The sequence below is a fragment of the Strigops habroptila genome, chromosome 11, assembly GCF_004027225.2.
Source record: "Strigops habroptila isolate Jane chromosome 11, bStrHab1.2.pri, whole genome shotgun sequence".
NCBI classification, from domain to species: Eukaryota; Metazoa; Chordata; class Aves; order Psittaciformes; family Psittacidae; genus Strigops; species Strigops habroptila.
In genome coordinates, this window is record NC_046360.1 from 16,986,183 (window position 1) to 17,011,539 (window position 25,357).

At 43.5% G+C, this 25,357-nt stretch overlaps 1 protein-coding gene across 2 annotated transcripts in view; it reads left to right on the forward strand.

Moving 5' to 3' along the window:
• The window catches only part of PHF2 (PHD finger protein 2), an 87,034-nt gene that overhangs the window by 55,367 nt on the left and 6,310 nt on the right, over window positions 1-25,357 (forward strand). For both annotated transcript variants that reach the window (XM_030502157.1, XM_030502158.1), the window contains exons 6-18: window positions 2,905-3,091; window positions 3,649-3,811; window positions 5,631-5,718; window positions 6,327-6,433; window positions 7,607-7,698; window positions 8,999-9,088; window positions 10,306-10,668; window positions 11,514-11,633; window positions 12,885-13,003; window positions 13,661-13,839; window positions 14,040-14,113; window positions 15,797-15,954; window positions 23,498-23,775. In XM_030502157.1, coding sequence (XP_030358017.1) covers window positions 2,905-3,091; window positions 3,649-3,811; window positions 5,631-5,718; window positions 6,327-6,433; window positions 7,607-7,698; window positions 8,999-9,088; window positions 10,306-10,668; window positions 11,514-11,633; window positions 12,885-13,003; window positions 13,661-13,839; window positions 14,040-14,113; window positions 15,797-15,954; window positions 23,498-23,775 — 2,018 coding nt within the window. The remainder of the gene's footprint in view (window positions 1-2,904; window positions 3,092-3,648; window positions 3,812-5,630; window positions 5,719-6,326; window positions 6,434-7,606; window positions 7,699-8,998; window positions 9,089-10,305; window positions 10,669-11,513; window positions 11,634-12,884; window positions 13,004-13,660; window positions 13,840-14,039; window positions 14,114-15,796; window positions 15,955-23,497; window positions 23,776-25,357) is intronic.

Consider the following 25,357-nt stretch of genomic DNA (forward strand, 5'->3'; position numbering starts at 1 on the left):
ACAGAAGTGAAAGTGCTATTTGCTGTGTGGGGAGAATGGTACATAGGGGACTAACTGGGCCAGCATTTGTCATGGTAATTCATGCCTGCATACCATCAGCATTTGTGTGCCATCAGCATTCACACAGCAGAACAGAATGTTCTGTTACTTTTCAGTTTTATTTTAACTCCAGTCTTATAGGTATAGTTATTTCAGTGCAACTGTATACTAGAACATAACTTGATGCTCCAGGAATGAATTCTCTGCCTTGCCTGGTAGTGAATGACAACAGAGTATGTTCCTCATATGATATGAAGGACTTAGATGCAACTTGATAGTTACTGGTAAGACCAAAGAAAGGAGGACAGAGATGACCACAATCATAGAATCATAGAATAGTAAGGGTTGGAAAGGACCTTAAGATCATCTAGTTCCAACCCCCCTGCCGTGGGCAGGGACACCTCGCACTAAACCATGTCACCCAAGTATCTGTCCAACCCGGCCTTGAACACCGCCAGGGATGGAGCATTCACAACTTCCTTGGGCAACCCATTCCAGTGCCTCACCACCCTCACAGTAAAGAACTTCTTCCTTATATCTAATCTAAACTTCCCCTGTTTAAGTTTGAAGCCATTACCCCTTGTCCTACCACTACAGTCCCTAAGGAAGAGTCCCTCCCCAGCATCCTTATAGGCCCCCTTCGGATCACAGAATCCCAGACCGGGTTGCGTTGGATAGGACCCTAAAACTCATCCAGTTCCAACCCCTGCCACGGGCAGGGACACCTTCCACTAGAGCAGGTTGCTTCAAGCCCCTGTGTCCAACCTGGCCTTGAACACTGCCAGGGATGGGGCAGCCACAGCTTCTCTGGGCAACCAGCGAATTCTTCAGGCAACTAATCTCCTCAGAGCTTTCTTTTTTAAAACGCATTCTACAGCAGTGAGCATCCTGCTTGTATAGCACGGGATTGAGTGCATCAGGTGTTGTTTAATGAAGTCTTCCATTTAAAGTAGCAGAGAGTGAGTAAGTAGGTGAGGTGTGGCTTTAGGTAGAGCGTAACATCACTGAAATTGTTATAGTTCTGTAATCCTATACCGTGTGTTACAGTTTTAGTTCCAGTGCTTTTGCAAGCTCACCTGCAACTTGTACGGCAGCAGTTCACGACTCGAGTGATGCTGAGATCTCAATGGGCAGATAGGGAGTGATGGTACAGATCAGCTCTGAACTTGAGGCCTAGGTGCTTTACCGGTGCGGTGAGCCAGAGGTAATGGTGCTGGAGATGTGAATGTCACCAGCCCTCAAAGACAGGAAGCCCATTTTTCTCCTCATGCTTCATATTATAATTAGCTGATATAGATGCCCAAGAGTTCAAGTTACTGCTTTGTGCTTTACAGAGCTGTATTCATCACCTGAGCTGTGCTTTTATTGCGGAAGTAGGGAGATGCATCTATGACATATTGAAGTTCGTGCAACTGTGCAGATAATTTTCACAGTGCTTGCAGTCCTTCTGGGGAGCTGGTGCTTCTGGAAGGGCAGTGTCAGAGAAGGAAAAGATTCCTTTATGTAAAATGCTACACAGAAGATGATGAGAGTTAACATAAAAATAAAGAATGGTTGTTGTGGGGAGGATTCCATTTTAGTGAGAAGACTTCAAGTGGTCTTAAAAAGAAAGCTGATGAATAATTACAAGCTCATATTTTGAAAGCCATTACCTTTAGCCCTGTAGTTAGTGTTTTAGGAGCACACACCCATTTCTGCAGAAAGCATCTCCAGTAATTACAGACTTCAAGGATTACCAGGATCTTCTGTTAGGATTTTTTTAGCCATTATCCCAGAATAACAGGAGATCTTTTGTTCCGCAGGACTGGTGGAGCTGTCACTCAGCTCCTGCTGATTTAGACATTAATAAGCAAATATTTTATTTCTTAACATAGGCACTGACACTTTAATTGAATGCACTGCTCCATCTTTCCCTGCTATTTGAAATGGAGCTATTGTTATCAGTGGTTGACAGTGAGCATAACTGACACATGGGAGCATTTAATCTTAGTTTGAAGTGCAGATACTCCTCCTGACGTGGTATTTTAGAGCATCCAACAGTGAACTTCCACTCCCTGCAAATATTAGTCCAAGATTTTGGACTATTTAAACATAAAATTTAGCACATTCTGGCATTAAATACTTTTATTATCTGTTTATTATGCCCCTACATCATCTTAATGGTGATTTATAGTATATATTACATATTTAATATAAACATAAATTATGTATGTGTACATTATAAATTATATACATAAATTCATACAATATTAATATATGCTTAGTGTAAATAAGTATGTTCATGTGTATACATTATATAAGAAAATATTATACATGTTATATTTAAAATATATTTACATTATCAACCCAAATTAGATTTTTTTCCTTCTTCTGAGTTTTTAATGTAATTTAATCAGTCTAACAAAAAAGATCACTGTGATTTCCAGCATCAGATTGAGACTTATTTAGTCCTTAAGTACTAATGTTATTTTTATTAATATTAAGCTTAACTTGCAAACTTTCTGAGGTTTATGTAGGGGTGCACACATTTCACTGTCTCCTCTGAAGGGGCTGGAGAAGTGACCATGATCACAGGTCTGTTAGTAACTGAGCCTACACAGCAAGAGGCAGGGACTAAGAAAACACAAACAGCATAGACTTGATCAGAAATACTGCTACTGAAGGAAGTCAAAGGATCATTGCTAAGTTGTCATACTTTAAAAGCCTTAAGTCTCTGTCTGTAAACAGAGATTTGACACCTTTTCTGAAGGCAGAGCAGTCCCACTGGCACACAAGGATGTGCTGTGCCAGCGTTAGAGTCACGCTCTGCTTTTTGTTGTATCAGGGTCCTTGTACTCATGTTTGTTTTCAATTCTCTCTGTAAAGGATGTCCAGTTTTGTAGAGCCTCCAGATATAGTTAAGAAGTTGTCCTGGGTGGAAAACTATTGGCCTGATGATGCTCTTCTGGCTAAACCAAAAGTCACCAAGTACTGCCTGATCTGTGTGAAGGACAGCTACACAGATTTCCACATAGACTCGGGAGGAGCTTCTGCCTGGTACCATGTTCTGAAGGTGAGGGCCATGTTTTTGCAGTGTATCTAGCCACAAACTAAACTTCATATGCAAAGACCATCCTAAAATTCTCTCTAAACCTCAGGTCTCAGGCTTTTTAATCCTCAGTCCTGTTGTATCCAGAAGTAATATGCAGAGAGAACCTTAACTGCTGGAAGTGGGTATGTTCTCAGCAGTGCCAGACTCTGCTGGGTCATGAAGCCACTTGGAATGCGGAAGCTGTCCATGTATTTTCACTGTATTAGGATTTTAATATTTGTTCGGTGCCTTCTGCACGTATGTCACCCAAGGCCTGAAGATACTACATCCTGCTGTTGTAGAGGAATGGGACCTGACACTGAGAACTTTTTGCACCATCACTCTCACCAATCTGAGCAAATATGGTCAGCCAGTGATTGAATTATTTCAGCCACAAATCTGACTAGTACATTTTTATTTCAATAGTGTTAGAATACATAATGTTATATATGTCTTTAGATTAATACTTGTGTGTGTGTATCTGTGCCAGCATTGTTTGGTTTGGACACTTGTTGCTAATTTTATGTTTTCTAATTCAGGGAGAAAAGATATTTTATCTCATCAAACCAGCCTCTGCAAATATTTCTCTTTATGAACGCTGGCAATCAGCAGCAAACCACAGTGAGATGTTTTTTGCAGACCAAGTAGATAAATGCTACAAATGCACAGTTAAACAAGGACAGACACTCTTCATTCCATCAGGTGAGCAGGCTGTGGCAGGTGAGGTTTCTGCTCATTTTAGAGCTGCTGAAATAGCATGTCCAAAGTGCTAGAGGGATATGATTTGATGATTTTCTCAAAGCATAAATTCAGATTCTCAGTAGAAGTACAATTTCATGTGCTTGTAAAAGAAAAAAACAACCAAACCAACCAAAACCCAGAACTTTTACTGCTTGCTATGAATATTTTAGCAGCCTTTAAAAAATACAACTAGTAAGTGGTGTTCTACTCTTCGTGTAGCTGGGCTGAGTTCTCATGAGTTCTCCCTCTGTATCCAGCTATGACATTGGTTCTTTTTGCCATCTAACAGAGAATTCGTGTAGAATTACTTTCTGACCACAATTCCCCACAAAATCCTTTTCATGGTCATTGATTCCCCATGACACAAAGGAACTATAGCTGCCTGCAGAAATGTGAGTGTGCATTTATGGTTCCACATGAGGCTGAAAACCTGGGCCTCACAGATTTTTATGGAGTACTTGATAGACTCGGGCTTTCATTGCTGGTTAGGGGTGGTGGATTTTGTTCTTCTTAGTTCCTGGGAGGATCTTTATAAAGATAGGTAGTTGATCAGAAGATAGTGTAGAGTTTATACTCCTGACCCTGTTCCTCACCTTCCTCTCACCATCAACCATGAACAGCATTGCTGTTTCCAACAGTCCGTTGTTACATGTTGAAACTATGATCTGTTTGAGGCAGGGATTTTCTCTCCCTCTATGTGCCTTTAAATGATGCACTGCCCACTCAATCCATAACCTGAGTGAGGCTTCCAGGCAGCATGAGTAAGTAAGAGCACTAGTACTTGTGATTTGGAGGCAGCATCAAGTAGTGCCATATGTCTGTGTGTGAGTATATTCTTTTTACACACTGGAATTTTACTTTGACTGTAAAAAATGGAAGGCAGGTATTTTTCTCATGATCATATGTGGAGCAGATGGTGGAATAAACACCGAACAATTTATAAGAATTCACAGAATCACAGAATCACAGAATCATGGAATCTCAGACTGGTTTGGGTTGGAAGGGACCCTAAAGCTCACGCAGTTCCAACCCCCTGCCACGGGCAGGGATACCTTCCACTAGAGCAGGTTGCTCCAAGCCCCTGTGTCCAACCTGGCCTTGAACACTGCCAGGGATGGGGCAGCCACAGCTTCTCTGGGCACCCTGTGCCAGCACCTCAGCACCCTCACAGGGAAGAGCTTCTGCCTCAGAGCTCATCTCAATCTCCCCTCTGGCAGGTTAAAGCCATTCCCCCTTGTCTTGTCCCTACAGGCCCTTGTCCAAAGTCCCTTCACAAATACACTGATTTGATTCACTATATTTGATTCACTATATGCATAATATATAAAAGATTCATTAATTTGACTGGATTTTTGTATGAAAATAAATTTTTGGAAAAGCACCCTGTTCCTGACACTACAATAAATTTAGTGTCAGGAACTGTCACAGATTTTTACGATGATGTGAAAGCAGCTACCATTATGTAGCTGCTGATGCTTTTCACAGTGACAAGAAAGTAACGTCAGTGTGAGCAGAATGTCCCCTCTCACCATCTGACAGTTGAAAGTAGTCCTGGGACTGGGAGGCAGTGGTGTGTAGCAACCCTCTGGGCTGGGCCTTTGTCATGCAAAACAAACAAGAGGCAACATTGTATGGTTCTCTGTACACGGTTCTGGTGCTGATGTTGATTGAAGAGCTGTATTGGTACCCAAAAAGTAATTTGAGTTATAACATCATGTTGTGAATAAAGTCTCTGTTACTGTCATTCCAGTTTTTACCCTCAGGACTCTTTCTCTTTTAGGTTGGATTTATGCAACTCTAACACCTGTAGACTGCCTGGCCTTTGCAGGACATTTTCTACATAGTCTAAGTGTTGAAATGCAGATGAGGTAATCTGTCTTTAGTATCTAAAGTTAGGTGGAGGTTCAGTTTGTAATACACTGGCCATCGTCTCTCTTGTTAATTAGCCTACACACTTCTACTGGTTACTACTACACATGCAGTAATGCTGATGGAGCTCTTTTGGGCAGTTTTGGAAAGTCTACCCACATTTGTCCCCTTTGACCATGTTCTCCTGTGCTGAGCTATTCCAAGCTGTCTTTACACCCATTGCATATTACATGGAAGGATACATGAGGTGCTTGGCTCAATGTGGCCACATCCTGAAGGAACACTGCCAGTTTTACCCTAGAACATGCCATTTGCCTTCTGGATAAGCCCCCACCTGCTCAGCTGGGCTCTTTGCTGAGTGTAAGACAATAAGTAGTCACTTCACTGATGCTGGACAAATAATGCAATGAAACTACCTAACGTCTGTTTCACTCAGTTTCTTCCTAGTGTTACTCCTATGTTTTGCTTTGAAGCCAGAATACGTGGTAGCAGCACAAAGAGATGAAGCACTGCAAAATGAACCTCAGGCATTTATGTGCAGTGCTTGTCACTGAGGGACATACTTGTGCCCTGCTATGCTGTGAGTTCATGTGGCTTTGTATTACAGGGCGTATGAAGTAGAAAGACGGTTGAAAATTGCCAGTCTGACCCAGTTTCCAAACTTCGAAACTGCGTGTTGGTACATGGGAAAGCATCTACTAGAGACATTCAAAGGTAAAACTGCATTTCTTCGCCTGCCTTAATTGCTTAGCTTTGGGGGCCTGAAAGCAGTTACTCTTAATTTCTGCTGATGTGCCACATAGAAGATGGTGGCCAAAACCAGTCTTGAAAAGTACTTTTAACATACCAACAGAACATGCTAGTCTGGTCCAGCTCTCCTGTTAACCTACTGCCATCTCACTCTAGGAAGGACCTTAACTGCCCCTTTTACCTGTGCCTAAGGGAAAGTTTCATCTTCTTTATAAACAGAAGCAAATAGTGTTGTATTACTTTTTTGGATGTTAGTTGCCTGTCAAGTCTGGGTTCATTCCCTGTTTTAACCTCATGAACTACAGGCTCTGTCCACCCAAGCCACAGAGTCGCACTTCCTTCTCCCATCATACTGCTGATCCCTGTTGAAGTACATGGGCAGGTCACAGAAACACAAGGCCAGGGGAACACCAGCCATGTGGCCAGTGGGAACACTGAGAATTAAAGCAAAGTTTCCTGTGAAATTCAAAATCTTCCAAATCAGATTCCTTCAGAGTTGATCAGAACATCCATGTGTGTGTGTTCTTCATAGATTTAGACTCGCTTTGCTCTTTGCCTCTATTTCTCTTACTAAAAACGTGTCTTGAGGCACCCATCAGATCCTTTTATAATGAGAAAAATGTGTGTAATTAATAAGCAAGGTGAAGGGTCCCTCTGAGTGCTGCCTGGAAGGGGCCCCTTTGTGACCTACTCAACAGAAGCTGGAGTGAGGGGAGATGTTCAGGCAAGCTTGTACTCATGTCCAAGTGAAATGCTTTGCCCACTATACCCTTTGTTTCCACACATTGGTATTTGCTTTTTTGGTCAGAATGAAAGAACTGCTGATGGTACCTTTTTATTCCCACAGCCTAGGATGTGTGAACATGGAAGCTAGCTTGAGTATGGCACCAAGAAAGGAACCAGAAGGATTGCCAGTGTAGACATAACTTACAGGAGCACAGTGTAGGAAGGCTGAGTTGGATTTGTGACACAGTAAATATACTCCTTATTACCATCAAGTTATAGTACGGATTCATTTCTGGTGACCAACTTTCAAAGAGTTAAATTTCACAGTTAAACTTTTTCAGATGAAAGACTTTATGTAAAACACCTTTAGCTCTCAGTGCTTGAATGGCATTTTTTTCTCCCTCTACTCAGGTTTGCATAAAGCTGGGCAACAGCCTCCTGCTCATTTACTCCAAGGAGCAAAAATTCTCAATGGTGCTTTCAGGTCATGGACTAAAAAACAGGTAGGAGAAGAAGCCTGTTCTAATATTGTCTGTTTGCCAGTCACAGGAACAGAAAGCAAATGCCAAAACAAATAGTATCTCTGTAGCAAAACAGCTAATTCTGAAATCCCAAAGGGAAGGGACTGGGAGAACGTGGAAGGAGGGCAATAGCTGGGATTTCATAGTGCCACATGAAGAGACAGCAATGAAAAAGGTACCACAAGAGATTTAAAAAAAGTCACCTCTGCACACAGCTCAAGGGATACTGAATGGATGTTCCCCTGACTCTGAGTCTGTTTGCGTGCCAAGTCAATCAAGCAGAGGTTGTGTATGCGAGCAGGGCCTAGAAAAATGCCTGCATTTTTGCCTGCACAAGGTGTCCAGTTCCTGCAAATCAACATTTTAATTGAGCCAGGAAATACATCTGGGTTGGAGAGAAGGCTTAAAGGGATTTGCAGGCTAAATTTCCTGCTGCAGCCATTGCAGTAGTGTTATTCTTGCGTGTTTTGCTCCTCGAGCTTGGGGGAATTAGCTGCAGGAGACAGGCCATTCAATCGTAAAACATGACCAGGCAAACTGGCAGCTTCAGGATTTTCACGCATTTCAAGAAGGGATGAGCAGCTGAGTACACGCTGTTGCACACACAGTTAGGTCAGTTCGGTGGCTGCCCCACATTTAAATGTAGTCTAGGACTTGGCTGCTCCTTACTGCAAAAAGACAGTGCTTGAGCCTGAATTCAGGATTGCTCCCTGGTTTCCAGTAGAAGGATTAACCAGTGTGTGAGCTCCCTTCTCCCTGTCACCCTGCTTATTTTTCCACTTGCCATGCAGATGAGAAGTAGTGAGTCCAAGGAAGTTGGATGGTGTTGGCATTCAGGTAAAGTTGAACTTTGAATATTATAAAATGATATGTGAATGCAAATGTTAGTCCTGCCAGGGAGCTTCCAAAGTGCCCTGCTGGTGAGGTACATGACTGTTGTACTCACTGAAGACACCAGCCTGAGACAATCTTTCCTTGTAGATGCAGAAAGGGAATTCCTCACAGAATCTGATATTAAGGGGTGAGCAAAGTGATGTTACAGTTGTGAAAATGCAGTAATATTTGAAAAAGACTATTGACTTTGGTGTTCTCTCAGGACAACTACACTAACATCCAGAAGGGGAAAAAAAGGTGTATTTTTTCCTTATCATCTGGCCTGTTGAGGCACTCAGTATTGATTTCATTACATAGGAAAAATACGGATGTGTCACTTAAAGAGCTTTTTATGTATTTTTGCAAAAAACATGCATAGAAACAGCAATCTGGCTTTGTTGTGTTTTAGGCTTTAGCAGAACATGAAGATGAGCTACCAGAAAATTTCAAACCAGCACAACTTATCAAGGACCTTGCCAAAGAAATAAGATTAAGTGAGGTTTGTGCTGTTTTCATTATATTAACTATGTTGGTCTCTCAATAATCCAGGCTATGAAATGGGTGAATTGAAATAAATGAATCTTTTTCCCACTCTCTTCATTAAAGGAATTCATATGAGGTTTCACACTGGGGGACTGCTCAGGACTCGTCTTGGGCTGACTTGCCACATGCTCTGGGCTCCAGTTTGCTTTCTCCTCAGTGTTACGCTGTGTCTGCCTGTCATGCATCCTTTCTCCTCCACCTTCTCCTAGCTGGACTGGCCACACTCCCTCCTCTGTCCTTTTTTATTCTTTCACTTAGCTACTCCTACCCAAAAATGTGATAGAACTCACAGAACGCTGTTCCTATCCCCATGATCATGCTCCCTATGTAGGATTTCCTTTTCCTTATGTTCATAGTCTTGTCTATGACACTATCTGAACTTGGAACTATTCTTCTATACATTGTCCCAGTAAGAAGCCTTGCTCTTGGCTGGCTTTTAGGCAGAGTTACTATGGGAAATGTGATAATTATAACAACAAACTCTCCTTCAAAAACAACCCCCAAAAAAGGAGGTTGCATGGAGGTGGGTCTCCCCTGTGTGACAGTGCAGGGTGGCCATAGCTAGTTCAGTTGTGACATTCTGCTACATTCCCCCCCCTTTCTAACTATATCCAAAGACCTCCAAATTGAAATCTATCTTGTCCTTTTATCCTCTTTGATGTAGTGTGTAAGTTTTCTATTGTCAGAATGGCAAGTTAAGCAGAAAATTTCTTTTTAATTAGTCAGACAGCATTAACTTTAATTAGGCAGCTATTTTACTGCCGCTTTTTCCTGAGGGCATGAAATATGATTCTGCTACATTTATCACATCTGAATTACATGCTCAAGCTGGTTAGCATTTTAAACAAAAGACCATTCATTTTGTACGGGCAGTCCATCCAGCAGTCTGACCTGGGGATAAAACCTGGGAGAGTGACATTCCTTACAAAGCTGCTGGAGTTTCTCCAGGCCAAACCCGTGCCTGAGCAACATGGGGTGGGAATTAGCGGTGAGCAGTGTGTTATTGTGTGACATGGTCTTTGTTCCCTGTCCAGCCTGACCCGGGAATGCAGTTATCCCTTTATGGAAGGGGGGACCTTTGGGGTTTGTTTCCCCAAGGAAGGCAGGGTGAGGTGAATACCTAACGCGAGGCAGGTGGGTCTGAATGCCTTTCCATTTTGTGCTGAACCCCAGAATGCTTCAAAAGCCAGCAAAGCAGACACGAGTGCCAACACTAACGCCGAGGAGATGTGTCCTGTGGAGAAGGAGGAGGCACCATCACCCGTCCAAGCAACGCCTCCACCCCAGCCTGTGGAAAAGCTCCCGAAAAAAAAGACTCCCAAAACTGTGAAAACTCCCAAACAACTGAAGCCATCCAAACCTCCCAAGCCCCCCAAACCTCCTAAGCCTCCCAAAACACCAAAAGTTAAGGGAGAAGGGAAAAAGAAAGGAAAGAAGGCAAAAGAGAGTCCACCACCAGCCATCCCCAATCTGGACTTGCTGGAGGCGCACACAAAGGAGGCTTTGACAAAGATCGAGACACCAAAGAAGGGGAAGGTGGGTCCCATTTTCACTTCTCCCGTTTCTCTTGCCATAATAGAGATAAATTCTAGGAGTTGGAACTGGATGAGCTTTAAAGTCCCCTCCAGCCCAAACCAGTCTTGGATTCTGTGATATGCATTTGAAATGGAACCTCCGAGAAACCTATGATTCAGGCTGAGTCTGGCAAACTTCTGCCAGTTGACAGTCCAAACTGAGGAGAGGTGAAAATGAAAAGACATTTTTAATGGATTTTTTTTTTTTCCCCTTGAACCATTATATTCTTATTTCAGGTGTTATTAGCACTCATTCATTTCCATAATCAGTTACCAAAGATGAAGGAACTCATTTCTAAAGCATCTTATTTGCATAAGATTTTGGTCTAGAATGAGTGACTGAAAATAAAACAATAGTTTGCTTCCATTTTTGCCCATGTAATATAAGTTTCATTTTGATGTCCTTTAATTCAATGTGAATTCTGCTGCTGACTTCAGCAGGGCCCAGGATTTCATTGAGGCACTGACAGAGTGATGTGTTGTACGTTGTTTGTTAAAAAGTATCTGTAAGTCTTGTGTAAAACACTTCTGAATTTCCTAGTGGTTTCTCTGCAGTCTGTGAAACCTGCCCGGGGAGCAGTAGGCAGGGGGATCACAGTACTCCTGGACGTTAGTATGTCAGGGAGAAAGGCAGCTGGTCTTCTGCATTCAGCCATTTTTGATATTTGGGTTCAAAAAGAACCAAATCAGGTTCTTTTTGAAGACTCCAAATCAGGAGTTTTCATGTTCTAATCCAGCTAAAAGGTGTGTTTCTGTACCATGCTAGCACTCCATCCTCATTGAGATACATGCTGGCTTTTTCCCCAGGCTGCAAAGAACGTTCTAAGTGCTCCCAATAAGGAAACTGCTACTAAGCAGAATGAGGTGGAGAAATTTGAAGTTCGAGAGCAAAATAAAAGCAAAACAGAAGCCAAATGGAAGTACAAGGTAATGTGCCCTGTTAAATCCTGCTGCTGATTCTGCCACAGAAGCCAAGTGATAGGTGAAGTGTGGAGAAACACTCATAGAAATACTCATAGTAAGCAAGAGAGTATGAGGCACCGATTTTCAGTTCCCAAAGAAAATGGGAAGTAATCACTGATACAGGGAGGGGAGGGAGCAGATTCTTCAAAAGCATGTGCTGAATTGTCCATCTTCATCCTTCGGGAAGCCCATGGGAACACTGTGAATAGCGGAGATTTATCAGTGCTGATCTCTTGAGATTCTTACTTGAACACAGTTGGTACTGCTTTCAGTCTGGAGCAGTTCCACAGAAGTCAATAACTAATGATGGCATGAAAGTAGAGTTAATGAAATCTGAATTATGCCACATGAATTTAAAGCTTGCCTTCCTGGAGGGCTAATGTAGGGTGAGTAAAATTCATTCATAGAATAATTCATTTTTTCCTTAGGTATTATTTAAAACAAGGTGACACAAGGCTTTCTTACAGAAATAACTGCTTTGTGAACTTCTAATGACAGAGGTGCAAACAAATCCCCCCAGACAAAGCAAAAGTACATGCTTTTTCACCCGGGGAAGCTACTAAGAATCATGAATCATTAACATTAGAGACATCTAAAATTTTTGTGTAGAACTAGTCACAGTTAATGTGATCAGATCAATATGTACCAATGAATTCCACAGCCAGTATAGCTTAGGAAAGTACTAGGCAATGCTTAAAAAATAATCAAAGGTTTCCACTGCACTGAATGACTTTGATATTAAATTACTAAATTCATAATTCAGGCTCTTCTGAAGGTGTGAAAGAAGCAGATGGAGCCTAGGAAGAAAACAGTTGTATTTGGGAGGCTATAAGCACTGTGCTGGATTCTGTCCTTACTCACACAGGCACAATGCTGCCGAGCAGCGTGCTTAGTGCCTGCTCTGATCCACAAAATGTGTGTTTAGCATTTGACCTCAGTATGTACCAATTTAAGAGAGCAGTATTTATACTTGCCATCACGTTTCTAGTGTGCACTGCTTAAACTGGTGCTGAAGTGCTTCCTGACTGGGGACAAGTTCCTGACTAAACCCCACATTACTCTATGGAACACTGTAATCCTCTATCACTCACCACATTTGGGGGAAGATATTTTTCTCCTCATACAGATCAGTGGATTCTGAGGTTAGCTAGGGATCTGAAGTAACAAGTCATTTAACTGATTTTATTGTTTTGGCTTGGGTCTTCCTCCTTTCAGAACAGTAAACCTGATTCACTTCTAAAGATGGAAGAGGAACACAAATCAGAAAAGACACCTTTGTCGGGAAATAAGGACAACAAATTTACATTCTCTTTCTCTAACAAGAAGTTGCTTGGGTAAGTAAAAATCTGACAATACATATCAACTAAAAAAGCAGATTAAAAAGTCATTATTTAGGATTATAATGTTTTTTTATACAAGAAGGTGAAAATCTGCCTTTGTGGTCAATGTAGAAAATACACTTACACAAAAAGTTCTGTTCTCTAGAACTTTTACCTAGAACCCAGCTTAATTTGCCATAACAGCAAAGACCTATCTTTGAGGCTGGTAGTTTGCTTGTGAATAGTGTCTTCAGCATTCAGCATTGAGTTTTGGCACTTCAGGTTCTTACTAGTTAAGTTATATTAAGTGGTTTTGGGGCAGAATCTTCATGGTACAATTCTAAGAAACTGTTAAATGAACTCTGCATTCCAAAGTTCTGTGGTGCACGTGCATTATGCATATCGTGATACTCTTTGAGACAGCTTTACATAATATAGTGCTTACTTGAAGCCAGCCAAGGCTACTCCAGTGGGCATTATATTTTAAGATACAAATTTTATGTTCAGAAATGTGTTTGTAAACTTACTTACGAATTGCTGTGGCGCTTCAGAACGTACCCAAGTGTCCTGAAATTTCTGCATAAAGATACTCACTGTCTTCTTCTTGTGTCCACTCACAAGATGTTTTCCAGTCAGAGTGTTGTTACTGATTTGTAATTACTTTTCTTTCAGTTCAAAGGGAGTCAAACCCCAGCTGAACACCAGCGTGTTTGGGTCACTGCAGAATTTTAAAGAAGACAAAGCAAAACCTGTACGCGATGAATATGAATACGTGTCAGATGATGGTGAACTAAAAATTGATGAGTTTCCAATCAGAAGGAAGAAAAACACTACAAAAAGAGAACTGCCCTGTAAGAATGTTTCCTATTTTGTCTGTATCTGTACAACAAAGTCTTGGGTATTGATTGGCCAAAACTAGTCTTTAAAATCTATATGATTTATAATAAAGCAAACTGTGTCTTAACTGTCAGTCCAATATAAGTGGATTAGGAGTGCTGGGGTTTGAAGGGAAAAGAACCTGACTTTCTTTCTTGTTTTGTTTTTAATTCAGTTTTGTCAGATAAAAAAGACACTCTGCAGCACACTCCTGTTAAGAAGCCAAAGGTGGAGTCAGTATCATACAAGGTATGGTTATTATTGTACCTATCACAGGAAGCACCCGTTGTATGTCTCTAACAGTACGTACGGCGGGGCTGTGATGGCAGGAGCAAAGCCTTCTTATGGCTGCTGCCACATCCTCTCCTTCACTCCACAGTCACAGCCTGCCCAGAATAGGTGACAGCCATACATTGCCAGGAATGGATCGTGTGGTGCTGTGGCTTGAACTGCTGGTACCTGGTCAGGCCTGGTGGGAAGCTTGTGGGGACCATGACAGTTGTCCAACACCACAAGAACAGGAGCAAGCTGTAAGAAGGAATGGGAAGGGCCATACCTGGCTTGATGTTACGTTGCTGACAGACAGAAGGGGCTGTCCCAAGCTGCACTCTCAACCTGTGTCTGTTCTCCTATTTCCATTCACTTTAAACACTGGTCATTAAATTTCCGTGTTCATGTTTGACAGATGAAACTCCGGGTATTCGTACAATGGAACTCATGTCATCTCTCGTTTCACATTACTAGAAGCCGTTAATACCTATTATGTAGCAATTAAAGGTTTTGTTTGCTATCACTTAGCAGAGTCTCCCTCTGCCCATTATGGGTTTACACCTAGAATGTTTTCGACTCAGCGTGATACTTTACATGTCCCTAAGTCAAGGCAGTGTCAATGTGCCTGTTGATAGCTTGCCTTCAGGAAGCTGAACAGCACACATGGAAGCTTGCTCTGGGTTAGCATTGAAGCTCAATAATAGAAATTAAATGACATTAAAATTAAATGTTTTGTCCAACTGTGATTAATAAAAATTATCTTATAATATCTGAATAAATCAGGAAAAGCAAAATACATTGTTAACACAGAACTGTAGCCGACTGAAATGTTTGACCCTAAGAACTAAGAAATCCTTTTCATCTTGGTTTGGCTCAGAGATACTCAAGAGCAAGTGCAGACCTCCTTGCCTCAGTTCGTGGTTGCTGCATGGAGACCAGTATACAGAGAACAGGGAAAAACCTGCTCGTATCTCACTGTGCAGAAGCTAAAGGAGGGAGGCCAGTCCCTGGAGAGGATAGTGCAGGCTATGCATAAGGGCTGGGACTTTAGAGGCCTGAAAACAGGGCTGGAATGGAGAAAAAAAGTTGTTCTGTTATACTCTAGACTACAGTGCATAGAGCAGATGCAGGCAGCTTCCTTCAGAGGCCTCAGATGCCACTGTTTCTATGTGGCTATCTCATTCCTCTGGCAGTTCTCCCTGTTCTCTTGCAGTAGTGATGCCAGAAATGGGTCTGTCCCTGTGTCTGGATTGGCTCTGTTACTAGTTTTGCAAGATACAGACCTGTGCCCTGATGCATATCTGGGCTGACAGAGATATGGCCACACATTTGCTTCTTTTGCTACATGGGTTGTGGTCTCAAGAACAGGAGCAAGGGCTGAGAAGGCAACAGCACTTGGAAATGCCACCTTATGGTGGTTTGGTGCCATGTGCAGGATCAGATCTCAGAGCTGGTTCTCCAGGGCTGGAAGGGGATAGAAATCCTGCCATGCCTATAGGCTGCAAGGCAGCTGACATTTACTGTGCACCTGATTTTGTTTGTCTTTTGGTCTTTTGTTTTATTTAATGAAAGCACGTGACAAAGGCCAGGCCTGTGTCTCTGGAGGAGCAGAAGGCTGGGGACTAACTTCCACTCTTTTGAGCCTGTTCCTTGTTTTTGCAGAGCGATGACTCGTCAGATGAAGATTTGCTTCACATTGACACAGAGGCAAAGCCAGGGCGCAATTCCAAAGTAAAGAAAGAGAGTGGAAGTTCAGCAGGAATTCTTGATCTTCTGCAGGCAAGCAAGGAAGTTGGGGGTTTGGAGTATAACACCAACAGGTACGCACCGAGGGATGGTGTTCCCTCTTACCCATAAACAGAAATGGCTTTTTTGTGGCTGTGTGTGTGAGAATGAATTCTGCACCTCAGTAACTGCTTTTTTTTTTTTTTCCCAGTAAAAATTCTTCCTTTCTCCTGTCATCTGGAGGCAGAGGAGGGAAAGCGAATGGGAAAGATTGTGGTGATATAATGTAGAGGCATTTCCCATCTGCAAATGTTGAACATCCATTTTAGCAATAATACTATAATAGATGAATCATTCAAAAGGAAGGGAGAGCTCAGTGAATGCAGCTTGAGGGCATGAATAATGGTTTTTAGTGAAGTAACAATTAAGTAATGTAGTAATGTTGTAACGATAAAGTCATCTAGATGACCAGCACTCCTTCCATAAGGCATTATAAGGTGCTGTGCAGTTGCCCCAGTGTCAAATGTTTGAGGAATAAAAAACAAGGAATTGTCTACCCTCCCTCACACCCCTGGTCATCATTCTTCTCCCCACCAAAACACATGGCTTGGAAAACAAACTCTTTCATGGATAATTCTATACATAAAATGGAGGTGGTTGCCTGACCTTGGTTGGGTTTTATATGGACCTTTGTGGGTGGACATTGAAGCTGGCACTCGATGGTTTGGAATATGGTTAATAAGGGACAGCAGTAGAGCTTTTAGTAATCCAAACAGTGAGCAGTGAAAAGCAATACAGAATCAGAAAATATGGTTCCTAGACTCAAATCCTGCAGTGCAGGATTGTCTGACACACGGGTTTTGTTTGGGCTCACCTCCATAAAATGGATGGGTTCACTACCTCCAGTCTTTTAAGATCTTAAACTACTGCTGGAGAATTAGGTAGCAGAAGCATCCATGTTGTTTTGAAAAAAGCCAGTGGAACTCTTCACATATGGAAATGTCTTGCTTAACTCAGACAAACCCCCAAGAAGGGCTTTTGGGAACATCAACTGAGTTTAAGGCTTCTGTGCACGTAATTGCACTACAGACATGAACTGCTACATCTTATGCACTGTCCTCCCTTGTAGTCTGCTGATGAAGTAATCTTTGCTGCTGCAGTCTTAACTGGGTGATTTGTCCCCCATCTGTAGAAGACCAAAGGTATTCAGCTAAGCACTTTCCACTGCTCCATAGGAACCACAGCCTTGGTAAATTGCTGGCACAAGTTTCTAGCCTCTAAGTACGCCTGTTGTGCAAAGAAAGGAGTTATCTCCTGAAAGGTGAGAATGACAGGCCAGGTGGAGATGTGGGAAATCATGTGAAATGTGTGACAAGGCTGTTCTTGTCTGGCCTTTTAATAAGCCAGTTCCATCTCATCTCTGCTTTATTTGAAAACCAGGCAGTCTGGACATAGAATTGTAGAATCATAGAATGGTTTGGGTTGGAAAGGACCTTAAGATCATCTAGTTCCAACCCCCTGCCACGGGCAGGGACACCACACATTAAACCATGTCACCCAAGGCTCTGTCCAACCTGGCCTTGAACACTGCCAAGGATGGAGCATTCACAACTTCCTTGGACAACCTGTGCCAGTGCCTCACCACCCTCACAGTAAAGAACTTCTTCCTTATATCTAATCTAAACTTCCTCTGTTTAAGTCTGAACCCATCACCCCTTGTCCCACCACTGCAGTCCCTGATGAAGAGTCCCTCTCCAGCATCCTTGTAGCCTGCTTCAGACACTGGAAGCTGCTATGAGGTCTCCACGCAGCTTCTCTTCTCTAGGCTGAACAGCACCAACTTTCTCAGCCTGTCTCCATACAGGAGGTGCTGCAGCCCCTGATCATCCTTGTGGCCTCCTCTGGACTCGCTCCAACAGCTCCATGTCCTTCTTATGTTGAAGACACCAGAACTGCACACAGTGCTGCAAGTGGGGTCTCACCAGAGCAGAGTAGAGGGGCAGGATCACCTCCTTTGACCTGCTGGTCACGCTTCTTTTGATGCGGCCCAGGATACGGCTGGTTTCTGGGCTGCGAGCAGTGTTGGTTCTCCAGGCTGGCTGCTTGAGGCAGCATTTATCCTACTCATGATTCATATAAGTAGTTGTTGCCCATGGCAGGGGAGTTGGAACTAGATGAGCTGTAAGGTCCCTTCCAACCCAAACCATTCTGTGATTCTATGGTGCATGGGAGCAAGAAGTGTGTTACACCATTTTATACGTGCAAAACACCAAAACCAGTTTGCTTTGAACAGTAAAGCCAGATCCCAAATCTCATGGTATCATCTTTTTCCTCCCTCCTTTCTCCAGGTCTGCTTTGGTTATAAAAGCCATAGAATCTGTGGAGGAAGTAGAAACAGCTGTAGGAGTGGTCTGAGAGTTGAGAACAGACTGGACAAAGAGACTGGTGCTGTCCTCACTCGTGCTGTGCATTTGCTGGCTGTTGGGGGTGTGCAACGCAGGAAGAGCGCAGCTTGCAAAGTTGACAGGACCTGTTAAAATGGAATGAGGATGTCCCCTCAGATAGGAAGATATTATCTAAACCTGGGAAAGATGGGAAGCTAAAAGCCATGACTGAGAATTCCAAAAGATGTGCCTTGTGGTCAGTGGAGAACATATGGAATAAGTTACCAGGGGAAACCATAGAAGCATATTTTATCAGTGAGTTTAAGTGTATATATATATTTATATATTTTTTTTTTGATGTTCAGAGAGAAGATGGAATTTTTTAAGGTCACAGTGTGGTGACAGAGCTATAGAGCAATCAAAAGGAGGGAATGTTGCTGAACAGAGACACCTTCTTCAACCTTCTCAGTTTATTAGGCAGTTGTCTCTTTCACAGTTTAGAGATTAAAGCATGTTATATAGACTGGCTTCATGCAGAGTACATCAGTTGTGAAGTGCCAGGCAGCTCTGTGACAGCAGTCTTGCCATTGTGCAGCAACATTGGGAGGTTGTTACTCATTGCAGCACAGTGACTGGGACTCTCATCTCTGTGTTGAACAGAGGTGTGCATGCCAAGTTTCCTCTAAGAATTCTCTTTTCAGTCCTAATGGGGGTGAAAAAGACAAATGATTTTTAAATCAAGTAACACAGTCACTATGTATCACAGAATCCCAGACTGGTTTGGGTTGGAAAGGACCTTAAAGCTCATCCAGTTCCAACCCCCTGCCACGGGCAGGGACACCTTCCACTAGAGCAGGTTGCTCCAAGCCCCTGTGTCCAACCTGGCCTTGAACACTGCCAGGGATGGGGCAGCCACAGCTTCTCTGGGCACCCTGTGCCAGCGCCTCAGCACCCTCACAGGGAAGAGCTTCTTCCTTTTATCTAACCTGAACTTCCCCTGTTTCAGTTTGAACCCATCACCCCTTGTCCTACCGCTACAGTCCCTGATGAAGAGTTCCTCTCCAGCATCCTTGGAGCCCCCTTCAGATACTGGAAGGCTGCTCTGAGGTCTCCACGCAGCCTTCATTCTCTTCCTTGCTTGGGAAGTATCTTTTGCTGTCTACAACAGGTTAAAACTGCCACTCAGTAATGGAGGAGGACTCAGGCCTTTCAGTTTCCTCCCTCCAGCCTGGGCTCTGTAGCCAGTGTACTTGTAGACTTTGTGGTTTCTGAAATCACAGTCATTAACGCAGTCACATAACTAAACTCTGCGTGAATTACTACACTGTGTGTGGTAGTTCAGTGGGAATGTGTCATATCAGTTTTGGCTCTTGTATAAACAATTAGGCTTTGGCAGTGTGTGTTGCAGCTTGATTGAAGAAAGCTCCTGATAAATGAAATGACTATGTTTCATTTCATAATTACGCTAGGCTTTTTAAATGGCCATAAAGTGCTTTTTAAAAGAAATAAAGGGAAGAAATATGATATACAAAACTACCGTGTCACAGTGTAATGCCAGTGTGGTCATGTCTGACTCTCAGCAATAATTTCCATCTTTCTTTACTTGTAAGGCAGTAAAAGGTAGGCATATATATGTATTTATACATCTATATATATCAGCCTTGAAAAGAGGAGACTCAGGGGACACCTCAGAGCAGCCTTCGATTACCTAAGGGCACCTACAAAAAAGTTGGAGAGGGGCTTTGGACAAGGGCCTGTAGGGACAGGACAAGGGGAATGGCTTTAACCTGACAGAGGGGAGACTGAGATGAGCTCTGAGGCAGAAGCTCTTCCCTGTGAGGGTGCTGAGGTGCTGGCACAGGGTGCCCAGAGAAGCTGTGGCTGCCCCATCCCTGGCAGTGTTCAAGGCCAGGTTGGACACAGGGGCTTGGAGCAACCTGCTCTAGTGGAAGGTGTCTCTGCCTGTGGCAGGGGTTGGAGCTGGGTGAGCTTTAAGGTCCCTTCCAACCCAAACCACATTCTATGAATCTTTTGCCTGTGGACCACGTAGCAGCTGCACCAAGGTTTACCATGCCGTGCTGGGTGTTGCAGGGGAAGCTGGCAGCTTCCAGTTTGGACCTCCTTCAATTCCTGCACTGTACACAGCTAAAAACTCCAGATGCTTGCTAGGCAGGGAACAGTTATTGCAGTAAGCTAATCTCTCAATCATGTGTCCTTGTCTTTACAAGAGTAAAAGGAAACAATAAAATCCCTAACAGGGAAGCCATGCAAAATCCCAGACTGGTTTGGGTTGGAAGGGACCTTAAAGCTCATCCAGTTCCAAGCCCCTGCCACAGGCAGGGACACCTTCCACTAGAGCAGGTTGCTCAAAAATCACAGAATCACAGAACAGTGAGAAGTGCTCTGGCTGCTTTGCTCCTGCTCATTTCTAGTGTTTGCTAAGTCACAGTTGTAACTCACAGGTAGTTTTCTTCCATAAATATATTGGTTTTGAAATCATTGCTGAAGCTACAGGAAGGGGATATATCCTTCCAGAGCTTACAAATTGCTTCCTGGTTCTTTCTGTATTCTTTTAGGCTTAGAAATCTGCAATGCTTCTAATGCAAGTACACACAAGCACATGCCCCAATGAGTAACACTTTGCCCCATGCACAGCTCTGTCTCTTTGAGACATTTCTCCCACACGTTCAGGCTGTGGTCTGACTCTCAGAACCACTGGTTTTGATCATATTCCACAATTTACTTGTTGAAGTGTGTGTTACTTAAGGCAGTTCCTCTCTGATTTGCTGATTTAGTGGTCACTACTTGATGGTCTGTTTGCAGTGTTTTGAGAGGCCGGTGTTTGCAAAAGCAGTTGGGGGAAAAACTGGAAAGAAAATATGTTAATTTCTTATAGATGGTGCAAAATATGCCTTTGACAAGGAGAAGGGTAAGGCATCTGGCATGATAATGAAGGGATTAAAATGTCTCTTTCCTAACTAAGTATTTCAATGTTCTTCTATTCATTGAGTTTCTAGCTGCTAACCCCAGTCTTAACTCATTTCCAGGATTATTTATAAATGCAATTAGTGCCCAGAAATTCCCATTATGTCTTGTACGTTACTCTATCCCGAGTCCGGTAATGGTTTAAAGTGGATTATGTTAAGATAAAGTAAGAAAAAGCAATGTGGTACTGCTAATTTGCTGGGGAAATGCTGCATGTTGGTGGCTTCTGATGCATAATTGTAAAAAATATCATTCCCACAGCAAGGGGGGATTTTGCATTTTGCATTTCGCTTTTTGCCCAAACTCCAAAGTTCTGGCAGCGTTTGATGATGTTTTCTGCCTGCCACAGAATTAATGTCTGACTTCCTCTGTGGAGATTATCATTCCTCTACGTTCTCTGTGGTGGGGAGCTTGCTTTCCACCTCACTAAGCATAGGTGCCAGTCAGAATTTACATGTTGTTTGACCTCAGCCTGCTCCACAGGAATGTGTTTCTTTCCGCGTAGGTTTGCTGTGCCTGCTGATGACCGGCAGTAAAATACCAAAAAGCAAGTTCCATGAAAGCAAGATTTTTACCCACCCTGCAGTCCCCCCATCCAGTCCATGTCTCTCCAGCATCTCTCATAATCAATCCATCCCACACCCACATCAGAAAACCCAAAAATGCATTGTAGAAATTTCTTGTTTGTGCCCCACCATAGAACCATAGAATGGTTTGGGCTGGAAAGGACCTTAAGCTCATCCAGTTCCAAACCCCTGCCATGGGCAGGGACACCTTACAGTAGACCATGTCACCCAAGGCTCTGTCCAACCTGGCCTACCATGTTCTCTGCCAGCAGATCCTGGAATTGTGACAGCCCCAAGTGTGAACTGTCGCCCGTGATCATGAGCTTCCTTTCAGTTGTTCAAATTCTTCCTCTACTCTCTTGGCAGCATGTCACAGAAGCCCACCACAGCATCCCCCTCCAGTGCTGACCCATAAGCCCTCAGAGCTGGTAGTAGAGACACTGTGTTGTTGCCAGACTCTTTCCAGTGGTGCCCAGCAACAGGACTGTTGCAGATTATCCTCTTAAGTTTTACTGAATCTTTCTATATTTTGTGTATGATTATGAAGCAGTTAACTATAAGAACATCTTGATTTAAGAAGTTAGCCTCTATGTTAGCATGGGATGCTGTGTTAGCTTAGAAATTAGATGCTGTGTTGCTTCGGGTCCCTGTTCTCTGTGACATGCTAGCCTTAGTCCTTACTCTCTAGAGCATAACCAAAGCACCTAGGGTCTATTGTATATAGGATGAGTTATGTGACAACCTGGCAAGGTAGAAATCTCGCTGGCCAACTTGGCAACAAAACTTACTTTTAAGGTGACCTAACGTAAACTGCCTTCATTATAATACTAAAAAGCACACCCACAGATGGAGAAGACCCTCGCCCAAGTGAAGACCCTTCCCCTGCGCAAGCGTAGTAGCAGAAGAGAATGACACTGCAGATATTATAATTGTATGTAAATCACTAACCAATCACTGTAACTGGGAGTGCACTACCTTGTCATTTTGTGTATAAATGTAAGGATGAAATCGGCATTGGTTGTGCTCTATTTATGGAAATTTCACCTAGCACCCAGCGCTGCAATAAAGAAGTGCCTGCTTCTTAATGCTACATTGGTGGTAAGGAGTTTTATTCCCCAACTTTCGGTGACAGGATGAGGAGCAATGGCCATAAACTAAACCACAAGTTTCATCTCAACATGAAGAAGAACTTCTTTCTATTGAGGGTGGCAGAGCACTGAACAGGCTGCCCAGGGGGGTTGTGGAGCCTCCCTCTCTGGAGACATTCTAAACCCTCCTGGACATGTTCCTGTGTAACCTGCTCCTGGTCTCCTTGCCTTGGAGAGGGTTGGACTGGATGATCTCCAGAGGTCCCTTCCAACCATAAGGATTCTGTGATTCTGCGTGATTCTATGAATGCTGGTTTGGGCCATGAAAAGCGACCTGACCCCTGTCCTCACCCACCAGCATCAACAGCTCCCAGGGAGCTGCCCATCGCATGCCAGCTTCCTTGCTTCTGGGGCAGCACCCCAAAAGCTAATGGGCTGACTGGGATACTGCCGGTAGCATAAGAATCACTTGTGGCATGTCCAGCTGCTCAAAGGGCAGTAATCAGGAAACCTCCCCTAGCAGCACTGTGCAGGAAAAGGAATAAGCTGTTTGAAGGGGGTTCCTGCGTTTCTGGAATCACTGATAGCTCTTGCGTTTCTCACTGTTCCCCACAGTCAGCCACCTGCCTCACCCAGCACACAGGAAGCAATCCAGGGCATGCTATCCATGGCAAACCTCCAGTCCTCAGAGTCCTGCCTCCAGCCATCGTGGGGTACGAACCAGGCGAAGAATAACTCCATCTCCACACAGAACTCTAAAAAAACAGGTGGTGGCAGCAACAAAAACACTGGCAAACGGTTACTGAAGAAAAGCACAAAGAACAACATCGACATAGAAGATTATGATGAGGACCAGGACCACTTAGATGCCTGTTTTAAAGATTCAGACTATGGTGAGTACAAATGAGCTCTGAGGGTGTGCCTAGGGCTGCATGTACATACCTGTGCATGTTTGCATATACACCCATGTTTCTCATGATGCGCTTGTTCATGTTCTGTCCCATTGGAATCCACTGGGTGTTTTGGGAAGGAGGAGTGCAAACAAGAGACCAGCATGGCAAAATTAATCAAACACTGTAAAGATAGATAGGCTGACTGCAGAGCTGGTGGTGACGTGGCCATCCAGGCAGACTGTATCTGGGGCATGTGACAATTAGAAGCTCTTAAGAAACATGGAAGCCCACTGAAACCACACCAGTCAGCCAAGAAACAGGAAACTGTCCCAGAAATGTGTCATGTACTAGTACTTATGACAGAAATGTCTTTGTCTACACAATAGCAATAAAAAATCTAGCTGAGTGAGAGGTTGAATTTGTACTTGGAAAAGGGATCAAATGGTGTTTTGAGTGCTGGCAGAGAATGCAAGCATCTGAAGCAGAAATGGGCACAAAGCCAGTTTGCACCAGTTATATCAGTTCTGCCGTAATAATTTGCAGGGGTGTTTTTGAGTATAAAGAAATGAGGAAATGAAGAAAAGGAATAATGTGAAGACTGGTAGGGGCTGGAAAACCTGAAGTCCCAAAGAGGGCAAGAAGTTGGTAGAGGTTTATGCTGCATACTAGGAGAGTCTGTGTGTGTGTGTGAGCCTCCCTGACAAGCAGGGCCATCAGAAATCATTTGTTAACATTGGAAAAGTGCAGTATATCTTTTCACATTACTAACAGAGACACTGAGGTGAGACGGAGATGCTGCGACATGTTGCAGAAGGTTGCCCAGCCATTTAGAGCGCACTTGCATGCAGTGGCGGTGCTGGAAGGTGCTTTGGGAAAGGGCAGCTCCGTGAAGCTGTTGGACAGGGCCGTGGTTTACAGACAGATGCCACGTGTGAACACACACCCTCTGCTGAGGGGTGGATTTGCTCATTGTGTGCCTGTGCTGCCAGTGAACGGAGAGTCTTCGAGGGGAGCGGGCTTGGTTTCCAGAGGCTCTGTGCCACCTCTGATCAGCACGCTTCTGGTGTCAATGGCCAGATGCCACAGTAATGCCAAAATCGTGAGTGAGGTAACAAATGGCAACCAGCAAGAAAATCAAGTGTATGTGGGGAAAAAAAAAATAAAAGGAGAAACTTCATAGTCCAGGTTGGGACAACGTTTAGAGAGATCAGTTGGTGTTTATCCCTCAGGCCTGTGAAGGGTCCTTCGGCAGAATGGTTCACATTTATCTTTTGGATACTTGCAGTGTGTCTTATTTGCCTCTGCCTCATTGTGCAGGAGTCACAGGAGCCAGAAAGCTGTGTGCTGAATGAAGTGGTTGGCTGATGTGCCTTCAGTACCAGTCTAACTTGAGAAAAGGAAACCTGTTCGTGTCTCTTCCAGCTGTGCTGCTGCTCCACAGACAAGAGGAAGAGCTGATTTTTCCTGTCTTAAGTTTCACTGTGTATCCTAAAAGTACCTGGTCACAGTTTAATGACAGCAGCTCCCAGGGGTAGTGTGTGAATGAGAGTAGGAGAAAGTCCCCTGAGTGGTGCAGCGGTGT